Source organism: Cetorhinus maximus, chromosome 19 (assembly GCF_964194155.1).
Source record: "Cetorhinus maximus chromosome 19, sCetMax3.hap1.1, whole genome shotgun sequence".
NCBI classification, from domain to species: domain Eukaryota; kingdom Metazoa; phylum Chordata; class Chondrichthyes; order Lamniformes; family Cetorhinidae; genus Cetorhinus; species Cetorhinus maximus.
Genome location: NC_135897.1, coordinates 33,331,794 through 33,348,274, shown reverse-complemented (window position 1 = coordinate 33,348,274; position 16,481 = coordinate 33,331,794). Strand labels below are relative to the sequence as shown.

At 41.9% G+C, this 16,481-nt stretch overlaps 1 protein-coding gene across 2 annotated transcripts in view; it reads right to left on the bottom strand.

Moving 5' to 3' along the window:
• The window catches only part of pik3cb (phosphatidylinositol-4,5-bisphosphate 3-kinase, catalytic subunit beta), a 200,074-nt gene that overhangs the window by 87,506 nt on the left and 96,087 nt on the right, over positions 1-16,481 (bottom strand). For both annotated transcript variants that reach the window (XM_078563678.1, XM_078563679.1), the window contains exons 2-5: positions 9,002-9,188; positions 5,778-6,006; positions 3,851-4,074; positions 78-260 (exon numbers count right to left, since the gene is read on the bottom strand). In XM_078563678.1, the coding sequence (XP_078419804.1) occupies positions 78-260; positions 3,851-4,074; positions 5,778-6,006; positions 9,002-9,154 (789 nt within the window). In that variant the 5' untranslated portion in view covers positions 9,155-9,188. The remainder of the gene's footprint in view (positions 1-77; positions 261-3,850; positions 4,075-5,777; positions 6,007-9,001; positions 9,189-16,481) is intronic.

Genomic DNA, 16,481 nt, shown 5'->3' with positions numbered 1-16,481 from the left:
GAGTGAGCGGTATTAGTGATGCCTGTGGAGAAAAACATTATTACAATCCGAACTTGGTGTAAATTTAGCCAACATACCCGGAATTGAATCAGTGGCTGGTCACCGAACACATATTCCTGCTTTCCACTCACACGCAGCACAAAATCTCTAGGATTGAACTCCTCATTCTCTTTTCCGTGGTTAGTCAACTGCTTCCGAATGGCAAGCTCATTTAAGTTAAGAGGATTCAAGTCGGGAGATACTTGGAAATTAAAGATGTCCTAGAAGGAGAGAATGTCATTTTAAATTTTCTCTGCATTGAAAGGTGGGTGTTGTAAACTTAATACATTCAGCTTTTATTGGCCGCAAGTTGTGATTTATACCTGCAAATAATAAGTGCTTGAAATATCAAAAGGGTAGTGACCATGACTGTAGGATAGAGAAGAAGATCTCCTTCTCTCTATCCCATTTCATTATCTTTATGTCACTGTACAGGGGTTGATATTAAATTGGCATTTTATTTGTACTAACCGTCTACTCCACTACCCCACCCATGGCCCCGCCAACCTCCAATACACACATGCAGACTCATTTTGAACATGGTTTTGATTACATAGCAAATAGGGGCCTATGAACGAACCTAGGCATTTGGATGGAGACGGGGCTCCTGCTCCTGACTACTATCCAGCGGCCTTGCAAACGTGTGAACTGCAGATGAGGAGAGCGATGCTCTCACTGTGAACTTGTAAATAACATTCACTTGAACAAGGAACTAGATGCCAGCTGTACCTGTGGGATCACAGCTCAGTAAGCAGTCAAGGTTAAAGAGGAAAAATGTTGAGGGAACACTGGTGGAAAAAGCTTGCTCCACTTTCATTCTGAAATATGTCTTGTTTACGCAAAAGAAACTGAGCAAAAGTAGGTCATTCATACCAGCCAAGAATTTGACTTGTTTTTCCAAACCTGCAGGTGTATGGTAATGGTCAGTGCACAGAGATTTGTAAGACCGCAGCCTCACTTTATAGTATCATTGTAACTACTTCTGGGAACAGAAGATTATATCAAATACTAACCCAGTTAATGATGCAACTAAAACCAATTGCATTCATTTAAAACAGTAGCTCCTCTTAAAAAAAAGTTTACTACAGAAGACAGACACAAAGAATTAACTTTTTAACATCAGCTTCAATCAAATCATTTGGATTATACTTATTAGGAAAATGAACTCAGAATATTGCAGTAGAAAAGGAGGCTATTAAGTCTATCAAATTTCAAAAAGGACTCCAGTTAATCTCACTCCCCATCTCTTTCACCATATCCCTGCAGCTGTTTATCCTTCAAGTATTTATCTAATTCCCTTTTGAAGGTTACTATTAAATCTGTATCCACCATTCTATCAGGCAATGCATTCCAAATCCTAACTGCCACCATACTCTCACATACTGAAAATTTTTCATCTCATTTTGATTAATGATGGTGGCCTAAGAATTGATCCAGGCATTCAGATGGTGAGAGGTTCCTGCTCCTGATTCCTATCCAGTAATATTGCTGGGGTCCTAAACATGTGGACAGAGGATGAGGACAGCAAAGCTCTCAGCTATGACATCCACTGTAATCACATGAACAACATCGTTTGAGCAAGGGACTGGAGGCTGGGCTGTACCGGGAGTGGGGGGAGGGAGCTGTTGCAGCTCAATAAGGAGTCAAGGTAAGGAAAAAATGTTTCTACTCATGTTCTTTCGTCAATCATGTTAAATCCATGCTTTAAATCCTCGCATTATTGACCTTTCAGGCACTAAAGACAGTTTCTCTTTATTTACTCGATCCAAACCTTTCATGACTTCAAATACCTCTATAAAACACCCTCTTGCATTCTCTTCTCTATCCATGCAATTGTAAACCCTCAACCTTGCAACCATTCTAATATTTCTCTTCTATATCATCTCTAAATCATCTTCACATTCTTTTTGAAGTGTGGTGCCCAGAATCGGACACAACGCTCCAATTCATGTGTTATAGAGGTTTAGCATCACTCATATGTTTTCTTGTGATTTATTAACTTGTCCTGCCACCTTCAAAAGATTTTCGCACAAACCAAGTGAGTGAAGCAAAAATGGTGGTAGGAGTAGAGAAGATGAGATAACCATTATCATATCAATGCCAGCTCTCCTTTATCCGTCCATAATTGTCCAAGTGATTGTTTATTTATTCATGGATTATCGTTTCTAAATGCTTCCCCACTATTAACCTTAAACTGACTAGCCTGTAATTGCTAAGTTTATGCTTCTACCCCTTTTTTTAAAAAAACTTTGTTAGATCAACCCTCCCCCTCCCTCTTCCACATAAGATGGTGGGCTTTAAATTCTAGCAGAATAATGTGCACAGCTTCAGCAGAAGCAAGGGCTGCATTTTGCCCAAGTAAAAATAAACTTGTAAGAGTGAAAGGCAGATGAAAAATCAGTGAACAGAAAATTAAATTGGAATCTATTGATTTTCAAAATAGAGAAAAGTAGTCTAGCAATGTCAGTCCAGCATTATTTAAATAAGTACAGGTCAAATAATTAGGAAGTGAGCAATACAAGGCTGGAGAAAAGGAATTGAACAGAGAGCAAATATCTGAGGCAAAAATAATGGGAAGGGGGAAAACGAGGGGGAAGTAGCCAATGGCTATTGCTTATGTGAAATTGGATTTTGTTTGTGTAGAAAAGAGTCTGATTTTCCTCTGTAAGAGTACAATAATGTTGGTTTTCTGCCCTACCAGTTCTCAAGCTTGTAAGAATGTAAGATTTATATTTCCTGAATAAATGTTTTTCAGCAAGTAAGAGCACTTGTCAGTTCTCCAGCAGCCATGTTGATTTTGAATCACTCCCTGCCAAAGGCAACAACTCCACTGAAGAATTTACAGCAGGTGTCAGGAGTCAATGAAAAATACTTAAGAACAAACTAGATTGTAGGAATGAAATGCTTATTTTTAAAAACTTCTTTACAAAGTGTTACTATCCTCCTGATGGAACAGAAATGTTTTAGCATGGTATTAATGGTGCCCAAAGTAAAAGCAAACTACTATGCAGAGGTATCTGGACAATAACCTTATCCAGGGCAGGGAGCAAGTTGAAGTCTTCCAGTGTCACTTACTGAACTCCATGAACTCATATTGTTGGCCAATTGACCCTGGTCAAAGGGAGAAAGCTTAACAATGCCAAATCAGCTCCCAAGAACAGCTTAAATCAAGCAACCTCAATGAAAACTATTTTTCCAAAATTTCAACTGAGCTTATAGGTCAACATCTTTGAGCGTATGTTGCAATCACACGGATTGTCATAGAAATTAGCACTACTTGAATTTCCCCTCCCAAGAGTCTTATGTTGCATTTACATTGTACAGAATTGCCTTTTCATATCAAAGTGATTCTGTTTCATCTTGGCTCCTGTTGTGCTATTTGCCTTGTTTACAATGTACAGTAGATTCCTGATCACTGGTACAAACAAGAGACATCTATGCGTGTGCAAAGCTGCTATATGAATACACTCGGCAATCAAAATTAGAGGCACTATTTGGTGAAAAATGTATAATGTAAAAAAGAAACAGTACACTCAACACAGAGCCCAAAGAAAGATTGTTCCCTTCCAGAAGTACTGTTAAGTGAATTGCAGCATTTTAGTGATGCTGCCACAAGTATAACTCACAGCACATTCAGTGTTCAACAATGGATAGAGCAAGGCTAGATAATTCATGACCTCACTGAAAACAAAGTCAAGTCCTTTTTTTTTTTACAGCTGTGCTTTTTACATCACTATTATAAGCAGAGCTGTGTGTTTGTAGATAGTAAATACCTTCACTCATAACATTTATAGAACTTAATGCAATATACCTGACAAGACTCAAACCGAATGGCTATGAGGAAACTGTCTTTGTGCAGCTTGTCTTCAGCAATATTAAAGCCAGTAGATTCAATTTCTGGAGGAAAATTGTGCTGCAACCAGTCCATCCAGGAAAGCCCCTGACGTTTCAACATGTTCTCCTCGTTGATCTTACGCATTTTGCTGCGGAATTCTTTCACCTCAGGGTCCGTTAGTGCATCAAACTCATGGAGACCTAGATTCCAATAACAACTATTATGCAATCATCTCAGCACAGTCAGAACCTTGGTTTTTTTGCTCAGATAAATGTTTAAAATGTCTGTCCCAGATATTCAAGGTGCTCTGTTCTCAGGTTCAGGAACCCATATAATCAAGTGGTTATATAGGTAGACCCCACTGGTTGTCCACCCGGCTTTGATCTCCCATTTCCAGACTGGCCAAGGCCTCCGTGCACCCGCCCAACATCAGTAGGGTCACCAAGACCATCCAGGCTGCAGCTGTGGTGCAATCCAAACATTAACCCACATTGCCAAGGAGTGGTGTCTGTTGACTAAGCTTGAAGGCAGGCTTAAAGAACTCCATCTAGCTACTAACAAGGCTATTGCTTGGCTCTGTAACTATGCATGCACTAAATAAATAAATGGGAAATCAATAAATAAATGGCCACATAAACACTAGTCTTGGGAGAGGAGCAGTAGCACAGAAAAGGAAGTACCAGCTATTCCATACTCGACAGACATTTTAAACATTAATCTGAGCATAGAAAACAACAGCCCTTCATTACATTTTGTAGAGTATTTCCTGGCCTTCTGCTGTCCCTTACATGGCATCATTCACACAGTGCATAGAGATCTTATTGAACAATAAGGGAACTTACAGCCCTGTATTACACCTGGATGATTTTGTTAATGTAGTTGCCAAAGGAAGAGACATAGACCAATTATTAATACTGTGTGTTAGCAGCCAAACCTTGTTAAATCACAAGAGCTCACCATATAAATATATCATGGTGGAGAGATGTGGGGCATGTGTGTATGAACACTGGAGCCAGAAGGCAGTGGATGTTCACCAGCCATCCTGAAAACACAATTAAGTGCCAAAAAAATACAAATTCTTCCCTTCTCAGATTGGAATCATTATTCTAGTCTGAACAAACATAGATTAAAAATTTGAACAGAATAACTGAAATTAATGGTAACTTAAACTGCTGCTTAATGTGTTTGTGTAACTGAGTGTGCCCTATGATTATATTACTTGCCAACTATTGTTCTCAATCAACTTCAATGAAAATAATCAGGTAGGGTATATAATGGAGACCAATCCAATATTCCCCATTTGAAGTCCCAGCAGAAATTGAAAGCTCTGGCTGTGAAGTCAGGCAGTCAGGCAGGCAACAGGAGGTTGGCAAGGTGGACTCTCAGGACTTCTCATGGAATATTCATGCTTATATATACTTACATCCCACCCACCTCCAAATTGGGCTGGAAAACTCATGTTCGTGAATAGACAGTGAATTGATAATAGTAACTTTCACCATATTGGGGAATAAAGTAGCTTACAAACTAAACCAAAGCAAAGATGCCTTACCTAGTGTTTATTCAGTCCACCTTTAGAGAGATTAAAGGAGCATAATTGCTTAAGATAGAGATCCAGCCCAAATCACAAAGGAGTTTCATTGTTACATTGAAAAGACTGATAGGACATATCAATATGCATAGTTGCCATATAGAATTATTTAACTTGAAGTGGCCTTAAAGTTCAGTATAACTACCATAATGTCTGTAGTAGATAATTTCATTCAAATAAACTGACAAGGTAAGTCGAAATCAGCCTTCATTTTGGCTCAGCTGGAAGATCATATCTCATGACACATAACTGTTGGCTTTCAGATGAGCAAAACACAAAACATTGTTCAGGCAGAGTAAGGAATTGACTTACCTTTCCCAATAAGGACACCAATTTTTGAATCCAGTAGTTTTTCAGATCTATTGCAGTTCCTGGCTACAAGCTTTAAAACAGGAAGAAAAGGTCTGACATCACAGAGGCGGCGAGACTCATCCTCCAACTCTTCATGCACAGCTGACTGGTTTACACATTGAAACATATAGGAGTCCTGTTCGCCAAGAACACTGTACAGTGGATATGCCTGCGCCTGTCTCCATAGGAGCTGCAACAAAACAGATGAAAGATTACCTACACTGCGGGCTAAATGCCAAATTAGAAGATACAATTTAAAATTAGCTCAGTAAATGCTCATCACTGTAATGCTGGCTCTTTAGTCAAAGAAAAATTGCACATTCTCAAACTATAAGTGAGTCAGCCAAGGCCAAGCGGCAGCACTATCGCCTTTGAGTCAGATGGTCGAGGGTTCAAGCCCCACTCCTCAAACTTGGGCATATAATCTAGGCTGACACTTCAGTCCTGTATTGAGGAAGCACTGCACTATTGAGACATTGTCTTTCAGATGAGATGTTAAACTGAGGCCTCATCTGCCCTTTGAAGTGGACCTAAAAAATTCCATTTGAAGAACAAGTGGGTTCTCCTGGTGTCCTGGTCAATGTCTATCCTTTAACCAACATTACTAAAATAAAAAGATCATTGGTCATTATCTCATTACTGTTTGTGGGATCTCATTTTGCATAAATTTCCATCATTCTTGGTTGATACTGAGTGGGAACAGCTGGAAATATGCGTGGATACGGACTTCAGCACTGCAATCGATGTGCTCCACCTTTGAACAGTTTATATGACGGGGATTTTCCGGTCCTACCATGGCAGGACCCACCGTGGGGGATGCGGTGGGCCAGTCAAAAGTCTATCGACTTTCGGCGGGACCTGCAGATCCCTGTGGCAGGCAGGGCAAGAAAATCCCAGCCTATAGGTACAACATGGGCAAGCTAAGAGAGGATAGCAGGTACCTGTGGGACCATACTCCAGCATGAAGCACCAAGTCATGGAGGGGAGAAGAGGAAAATCAGAGAGATAGAGAAATTAGAAAAAAAAGATGCTATTTAATGGAATATTACAGAATTACATATTTATGGGTATTCAAATCATTTATGATGATTTTTAGTTAAAATAGAGTACATCTGACATTAACTTTAACTACATATATAAGCTGCAACCATAAGTGTTTTACGCAAGTCTGCGTTCACTTTAACAGTTTACTGTCAGAAATCCACCTTGTAAATTTATTGTGGAGGAAACCCACAGCTTTATCATAGTCATATCTCCAGCCATATGTGGCAAGTCACGTCTACTACTAACTTTGAACGATCTACTTTTTGAAACTCAAATCTGACTGTAAACTGCAAAATACCAACAGGAATTGCTGGAAATAGAAAGCAGCCAATCCGAGGGAAAATATACATCCTGGATTGATAACCTATCCTTTCACTAACCGGTGCTGCGCCTTGGCAGAATTTACTGGATTCAGAAATCCATTTTTATATTGCTTTTCAGCTCTATAACAAGCTGCATTTATATTATGGCCTGAATTTCATGCTTGGCGTGCGCGTCAAGTCAGCGGGCCCAGAAGTGGACGAAAAATGCGCTTCCTCCCGTGATCGGCCCCCAAATGCAATTTCACGCTGGCTGGCCAATTAACATCCATCCATCGTGAAACACACGCTGAGAAAGATTCAGCGCTGCCGGGGCGGGGGGGGGCGAGGGAAGAGGGTGGGTGCTGAGAAAAGTGAGGGGGCGGTGGGCCTATCTAGCAAGCTCCCTGAAGGCAGACAGCTGCTGCGGAGCCGCCTCAGGGAGCTGCAGGCCTGTGCAAATTAAATGAGAAGAAAAAATGCACCAAACTGTATCTTTGCAGCACATTCAAACACCTAACAGCAGAGCTCAAAAAACAGCAGTCCCCAGATATTTTTCATGTCATATTTCACCCAAGACATTTCATCCTGCCCTTGGATGAGGATTCGTTAAAAATGGGCTGCCTGCCTGTTTTGTCCGAGCGCCGAGTGGGAAATTGCACAGGCAATGTAAAATCGCGGACAATAGGGTTTTTAATGGCCTTAATTGGCCCTTTAATCGTTGGCGGGTGCGGGTCCGACTTCAGCGCGCGCCCGCTGAGCTCAATATTGCCCGCGTGCACGATGACGTTAGGATGCACGCCCGACGTCATTTCACGCAATTTCACATGCGTTCGGGTCAGGCACACGCCCGCCCAATCAACATAAACGTCTGGCCAGTGTCTTTAACATAATAAAATGTCCCAGGGCACTTCACTGGAGTGTCATTAAACAAAATATGACCCATAAGGAGGTATTATGGTCAATGACCAAAAGCTTGGTCAATGAGGTAGCATCCTAAAGGAGAAAAAAAGAGGTAGAGAGGTTTAGGGAGGGAATTCCAGAGCTTAGGCACAACTACCAATGGTGGAGTGATTTAAAAATAATCAAAGAATTTATTTCGAAAATGTAAATGATCACACTTTCTGCAGAACCTCATGTACACAGAAGGAAAATTGCATGGGCTCTTCTTCAATAAGTCAAAATCACATTGAACTTTAAGAAGTTTGATGTATTAAAGAGGCTGAGTTTCATCATAAGTATGAAGCAATACCCATGACTGAAAATTAACAGGAGCAATTATGGTGATCCTCACAGAGTGGATTTGATTGTTACCACAATTAACATTCTCTTTGTTATTTAACTTAAAAAGGCTTAAGAAGTTAACCTTCCATAGTTTACATTCCTGAACTTCCGATGGAATGTGCAATAATTTGCAATCATTTTAGTAACTTTGTTCTTTTCCAAATATCTGCCACACGTGGACACACCAACAAAAATCAACAACATCACTCAGTTTGATATCAGAATCGACAATCAGAAACAAAGGTGCAAATATCCACCCAATCATTTCAAGAGATATAATTCTCAAACCATGAGGGCACATTTGTTTATATACAATGCTGCTGAGGCTGATCGACCATCGCCAGACAATCTATTAATACTAGACGTGTGGAAACAACAAAAATTACATCACATTTTAATATTTCAAATTCCACTCAGTCAAAATTGCACAAGGAGAAGGGGAAATGGAAGGAAAGGACACAAGAGGCGGGGGGAAGTCTAGGGAATGATGCTGCCCATTTGCTTTTACTAGGAAGCAAGAGTTTAAAAAGCACTGCGCAAAATGACAAGCTTACTTACCGATTTGATATGTTCGATAGTAGCCTCCCGAGGCACATCCAACTGGATGTACATCCCCGTGGGTAGTAAGAAATCTGCACTGATGCAGTTATCTGCTGGGATCTGGGAATCGACTGCCCAGATATCCAAGGAGTCAGTTATGGCAGGAGGCATCGTGAAAAGTTAACGTTATGACAACCACATGGCTCTGTGAAGAAACAAAGCAACATCTCAACAAATTATCCTTTAGACAAAATACACAGGTAAACAAAAGCCGAAGCAACTCCATTCAATATTCAGCCATCAGAGAGAAAAATTATCACTGGGCTGGAGAAGCAGGAATCTACCGCTATTGGGTTAGATGGCAATTATTGGCCTTTAGTAGGAACACATAAAAGACAGTGCATCTTTTGATACACTGCAAACAACCCCATAAGATATCTGGTATTAGTCTAGATACTGTTCCAGCAGCTCACGGTAACATTCAAAAGTGTGCATTAACTCGATGTGAAATGCTGAAATGTTGTCAATTCACTGACAGTGTGCCATATTTATGAAGAAAACAGTTTAAAATAATTATAGGAGTTATATATCTTACATTTTAGTGAGCTCTTAAATATAAAAGGCAAGAAGCTTCATGTTGCAAGTAGTACAATGGGGTGGAGATAAATTTGGTTTTGTATGGTGCATGAGAGAAATCTTGGGCTAGAAATTGGCTTGCCCTGATTTTCGGGTGCAGGGTCGTGATTTTTGATGTGCCCATACTCATTCCGATACATGTGAGCATACGAAACAGGAGCAAAAGTAGGTCATTCGGCCCCTCAAGCCTGCTTCGCCATTCAATAAGATCATGGCTGATCTTCTTGTGTTTCGAATTCCACATTCCCATCTACCCTGATAGCCTTTGATTCCGTTACCTAACAAGAATCCGTCTACCTCTGCCTTAAAAATATTCACTGATCCGGCCTCTACCGCCTTCTGAGGCAGAGAGTAGGTTCCATGCAAACTTGGTGCAGCCACTTCATCTGAAAAATTTTAGCATGTGACTGAGCAGATCCTGCACTGCTGCCTTCTTCAAAATGCTGTTGGCTGCCTCTTAGTGCTGTTCACAAATCATTTCCAGCAGCCAGTCCACTCTTCTTATAGACAGGCTGTCCCTCCTAATGGAAAGCTGAACTGAAGAATGTTACTGCAACTTAAATAGGTGGAGAAGTAGACATCAGGACAGAGAGAAGGCTCTAGGGTGATGGATGTGGTGCTTGAGTGATGCAGGAGGGCAGGAGAGACACCATAGTTTGGCAGAGAGCCAAGAGGCCCTCAAGTGCCACCCTCAGAAGTCAGTGGGAGCAGATGGCCAGATATGTCAACTCCGAGTCGGGACCTGAGGATCTGGCAGCAGCGCCACAGAGGTTTAAGTGGGTGGTCAAAGTCAATGAACGAATTTTCACATGACATGTCCTACCTGCCACTGATCTCTCACACTGCTCCATGCACCATAACCCCCTTTGCTCACCCAGCAGCACTCCCTGCAACTCAAACTCATGTCTAACATCCAGATACTGTACCTCACCCTCACACACATGGCAATGCTGCCAGCTTCACACCAAGTTCCCACTGTTTCCTCATACCTCCAGCTATTCAGCTGTGGCACGCATCCAAACACAGTGCAGCATTATCACTGACATTCTGTCCTTTCTCTTGTAGGCAAGGTGGCACACAACAGAAGGGTGCAGAGCAGAACCGGTGGGGGACAAGGGCACTTGAGCCCTATGGTGAAGTTGTGTGTCAATTGTAGCTCAGTTGGTTGCACTCTTGCTTCTGAATCACCAGTTTCCAGGTTCAAGTCCCACTCCAGGACTTGAGCACAGAAATCAAGGCTGACACCCCATGCAGTGCTGAGGGAGTGCTGCACTATCGGTGGTGCCGTCTTCAGATGAGAGGTCAAACTGAGGCACTGTTTACCTGCTTGAGTAGATGTAAAAGATCCCATGCAACTATTCTGAAGAAGAGCAGGGGAGTTATCCCAAGTATCCTGGTCAATATTTATCCCTCAATCAACATTGTGAAAAACAAATTATCTGGTCATTATCACATTGCTAAGTGCAATTTGGCAGCTGTGTTTCCTACATTACAACACTGACTACATTTTTAAAATATTTCAGTGGCTGTGATTTGCCCAGTGATCATGAAAGGTGCTATATAAATACAAGTCATTCCTTCTTTTCTCTTAGCATCATGGGGCACACTGCGATGGAGTATGTGGCATCTGGCATGCTGAGAACATCGAGAATGATGGTATCTTCCTGCCTAATGCCCCTTCTCAACTTCCAGTTCATTCTCATCCTACTATCTGGCATGATGAGCAAGCTGCTGATGGACACTGCACATACCTTGGAAACGAACATAAAGTTGGGAGCAGCATATAGGGACTCAGGCGAGCATGACTGGGCTGCAACCTGACCAGGAGTAAAGGACTGTTCGTTTGCCAGCTCGCAATAGGATGAGGTCACAGGGAACTCATGAGGAACTTGATGAGGTGGCACATAGGAGCGATCTGATGGGCATACATACAGAGATGCTGGGTACATTGGCAATGTCACTGTCAAGGAGCATGGAGAAGTCCAGCTCCAAGTTGACAGAGGGCACAGCGTGAAGCTGGTCATCGCTGCAGCCACTGGGCCATCTCCCTGAGATACTGACCCTGCTGTCCTCATACCTCTAGCAGCCTTTTGTATGGCAGGTCACCTACTCCTCTGTGCCCATTGCAGACCATTCCCTGACAAACCCACAAACTCACCATAATATGTCCAAAAATATTCCAATGTACTTCTAGACACTTTGCAATAGAAAATATTTTTACAAATCACCTTACCTGCAAGTTGGGTGTCTCGCTCTTTAGATAACACTTGTGCAGAGCCCACCTTGCAACAGAACACTTGGTGTTTGTAGAATGATCTCTGAATTTGTTACCTGGATCTTTGTGGTCAAGTTTGGCATCCTGGTGTCACATCAGCTGGTTGGACTATGTGGCGTCAGGGTAGAGTCCAATCACAGCCTTCCAGCACATGCAGAGGGAGTCCTTGCATATGCTCCTCTCCTCAAGAATGTAGCATTGGCCACATAGAAAGCAGCCATTAATGCAGGGCACATTACAGAAGAAGCATTAGGCCTCTGTAATAGTGTTAGAGGTGTCAAAGTACAAGGAAATTTCACACCCTCTATGTTTAAATTGGAGATTTATATTGATTTCATTTACAAAAACACATGTTGATAACATTTTTTAAATAGTCTTTGAAGATATGGTAAAACTCGCTTTCAAATGGCATTAAGGGCCTAGACTTTTATAAAACTGCTCAAAATATTATGCAAATTTTCAGCCATCTCATTGACTTTAGCTTCAGTTTCTGGTGAAGCTACAGTGGCAGAGCAACGTCCTTTAGGGAAGGAAATGTGCCACCCTTATCTGGTCTAACTTACATGTGACTCCGGACCTACTGCAATGTGGTTGACACTTAACTGTCCTCTGAAATGGCCTGGCAAGCCATTCAGTTCAAGGGGAAGTTAGGGGTGGGCAACAAATGCTAGCCTTGCCAGCGATGTCCACATCCCATGAAAGAATAAAGAAAAAAAAAGCAACCCTGAGGAAATTCTGGGCCTGTCAACTCAAAGGTATTTGCCCAATGTCTATTTTCCATTAAATTTCACCATTGACAATGGCATGATTTTGGCAAACGCACTAAGAAAATATTTACACCACATCAACACGTCACTTCAAATCACCAACACCAAAATATCTCCTCAACACTCAAATAACTGTTCACAAAGCTTGGTGTGCATACAAGATGGCCAGTTTCAAATCTTACATCATCACCATCATCATGGCGCTTGGTTTCAAAAAGGCATCCAAAAACTTCATATTCTGTTTCGGGAGATGATGGTGAACTGATGGGAAATTAAAGAAATGCCTAACAACCTTTGGGCAAGTAAAAGAGCCGGACGTCAATTTAGATTCTGTTTCATTGCATGAGGTAATGGAGATGATGGAGGGGAGTTGTACGACATTATTTACTGTGTGGCATATATGTCTGCAAGCAAAGATTCACCAAGTTCTACAAAAAGCAAAATATTGCAGCGGCTAGAAATCTGAAACGGAACAGAAATTCAGCAGGTCAGGCAGCAGCCACCAAAAGGACAAGAGCTCGTTGACATTTCAGGCATGAACCGTTCCTAAGAACAGACTGTTTCCAGAGGACAATGGCAACTCCATTGCCGAAACTCTACAGTTCTAAATCACTTTACCTTATATAATCAGTTAAAGTAGGTACGGTATTATTAAAATAGCATCCAAGAATTAACAATGTAATTAGAAGAGTGGCTGTTCTATTAGTTTATCCCATGTACCAGAGGCATGTAAACAAGACTGTGCGGTTAAACTGGTGAAGAAAACTGACCCACCGACTTTGAGGGTGACACCTACTTTGTCTGAACGTTGTCTAATTTAGTGCATCTCAGCTTGCAAGTGATCCAGCTGTTCATCTTTTATACACGGAATTAAGTACTTTCCATAGGGTGTTGCAATCAGTAAAGAGAAATTTCATTTTTGAATGTATTGCAAGAGAAGGCAAGAAACAAAAAAGGGCCAATCTACTTTGATCGGAAACAAATGTTGTTTTTCATCCTCAAATTTGCATATCTACTTCCTAACTGCGCCAGACAGGAGATAAGATGCCATGTGATCTTCCTTAACAAGTGTTATTCTTAAACATACATTACACACTAAATAAAACCATAATTAATATATTCCTCCCCCTCTAACTCAGCTATACATATTATATTTCCAGGCACATATTTTTCAAAATAACGTAATATTTACACTGGTAAGGAATTTACATGTTCAGACTTTCACGAGGTTTCCTGGTACATGTGAAATATCGCAGCTCCACAACTTCAGACTCTTTGTCAGGAACCTCCTTTTCCAGAGGTGCCTGAACATCAGATGCTTGGGTGGGCACTTGCATTTCTGTATCCTCAACTCTTACAGGAACATCAGACATGTCAGTCCTGAGCTGAGTATTCTCAACAGGAAACGTAGACCCGGTCATGATTCTGGTGGGATCAAATCTTGGTAATTTGTCTTTCTCTTCCTTAAATGGTCCACATGTTTACAAATGATCCGGCCTTCCCCCTCCACGTGGTAAGATAGAGGTCCAGTCAGCGCACTTATTTCTCCCGGTAACCACTTTGGTTCTTCCTCAAAGTTTTTTACGTATACTGGCTCTCCCATTGTAAATTTCCTCTCGCAACTATGACACTTGTGTCTAGTTTTCTGCCTTCCCTTTCGGCATTATTAAGCTCAATCTCGTCCTGAGATGCATTTCAACAATAACTCCACAGGTGTGACACCTGTTGTTGTGTGAGGGGTAGTCCTGTAATGAATAAGAAAAGTGTGCTAGCTTGGTTGCCAAGGAATCGCCAGTTAGCCTTTTCATGCCTGTTTTGAACGTTTGAACCGCCCTATCAGCCGGTCTGTTTCAGGAAGGGTGGGTAGGGTAGAGATAGGATTAGGTCACGACTTGTCCAGTCTCTGATCTGTCGAGCACATACCGGCGAGGAATCTAAGAAATTTAACAGTAAAACAAGTTCCCGTGAAACTGGGATGTGCTCATTATTTTCTTGTAAAGGCAAATGACTAAGGGCATCGGTGTTTGCGATTTGATTGCCTGGCCTATGTACGAAAGTGTATTCGTATGCTGCCAGAATTAAAGCCCATCATTGTATTCTTGCTGAGGCTATGGATGGTATAGCCTTGTCCCCACTAAACAATCCTAGCAATGGTTTATGGTCTGAAACGATTGTAAAATGTCTGCCATGTGCGTACTAGTGAAATTTCTTGGCACCAAAGACGATGGGCAGGCCTTTTTCTATCTGCGAGTATCCCTTTTCTGCTGTGGTGAGTGTTCATAATACGTAACCTATTGGCCGTTCTGTGCCATTGTCCATCCGATGAGATAACACTGCTCCCACTCTGGAGGGAGATGCATCACGTGTCAGCACCAATTCTTTTGTCAGGCCATAATGCACTAATGGATTGGACGAGTGCAAAAATTGTTTCACCTTTATGAAAGCTTCTTTCTGGGGTGCCTCCCAAGGCCAACATTGGTTCTTTTTGAATAGAGAATGCAGGGGGGCCAGCACTGTAGACAAATTGGGTAAGAACCGCCCATAATAGATGATCATTCCTAGGAATGATTTCAGCTCAGAGACGTTCTTTGGTGCAGGTGCCTCTCTTATGGCTCTCACTTTCTCCTCAACCAGGTGGAGGCCCTGTGAATCTACCCAGTGACCCAAATAGATTACCTCCTTCGCTTGGAACATGCAGTTTTCTTTTTTTTTTAAACGCACTCCAGCTTCTTTTAAGACTTCTTGCCAAATGCTCTTCTTCAGTGAATCCTCTCACCAATACATTGTCTAAATAGACTACAACCTGGGGCAGACCCTACAGCAAGCTTTCCATTGTTGTCTGAAAGATGGCACAAGTGGAGGAGACACCGAAAGGCAATCATGCATACTGGTACAACTCTTTATGGATATTAATTGTGACAATTCCCAGGAGGCATTATCCAACTCTAGTTGTTGATAAGTATGGCTCATGTCAAGCTTGGTATACGGTGTCCCTCCTGTCAGCTTGGCATACAGGCCTTCGATTTTTGGAATGGGGTGTCTGTCTAGCTTAGCTTAACTGTCAGTTTGTAGTCTCCACAAATTTGGATGCTTTGGTCAGGTTTAAGGACGGGGGCTATGGGTGCTGCCCATTCTGAGAAATGAACAGGTTGTATAATGCCCAGTTTCTCTAGCCTGTTCAGTTCAATGTCGGCTTTTTCTCACAGGACATGTGGCACCGGTCTCACCTTCATAAAGCGAGGGGTTGCTTCCGGATCTACATGAATCTTGACCTGCAGGCCCTGGATTTTCCCCAGTTCAATCTTGAAGACAGTGGCTTGCTTTCTAAATCGCCCTGGTAGCCCACTTGCTCTCAACTGGAAAATTTCAGCCCATTCTAACTTAAATCTCCTTTAACCAATTTTGCCCCAGGAGGCTTGGCCCTTCACCTGCTACCAACATCAAGGGCAGCTTTGCCAATTGGCTTCCATAATGGACAGTTACTCTGCTTATGCCTTTTACGAGAATGTCTTCCCCCAAATGTGTTTTTATCTTGGCAGCTGTTTCTTCTAAACTTAATTGATGTTCACCATTATTCAAATATCTGAAGGCATGTTCCCCAATTACTGTATTGGAAGCACCCGTGTCCACTTCCATTCTAACCAGGGCCCTGGGTCAAGCTTCAAATCAGACTGTAGGTTTTGCTCCCACAAGTACTCAAGAGGATCGCTCACCTCTTCCCTTCCCCCAAATCTGAAAAAAAGAACGTGAGGCGCTCTATGTATTGCTTCAAAAGGATCAATTCTCCCAAACTGTGGTATTTTGAGAGGGGATAACTTGT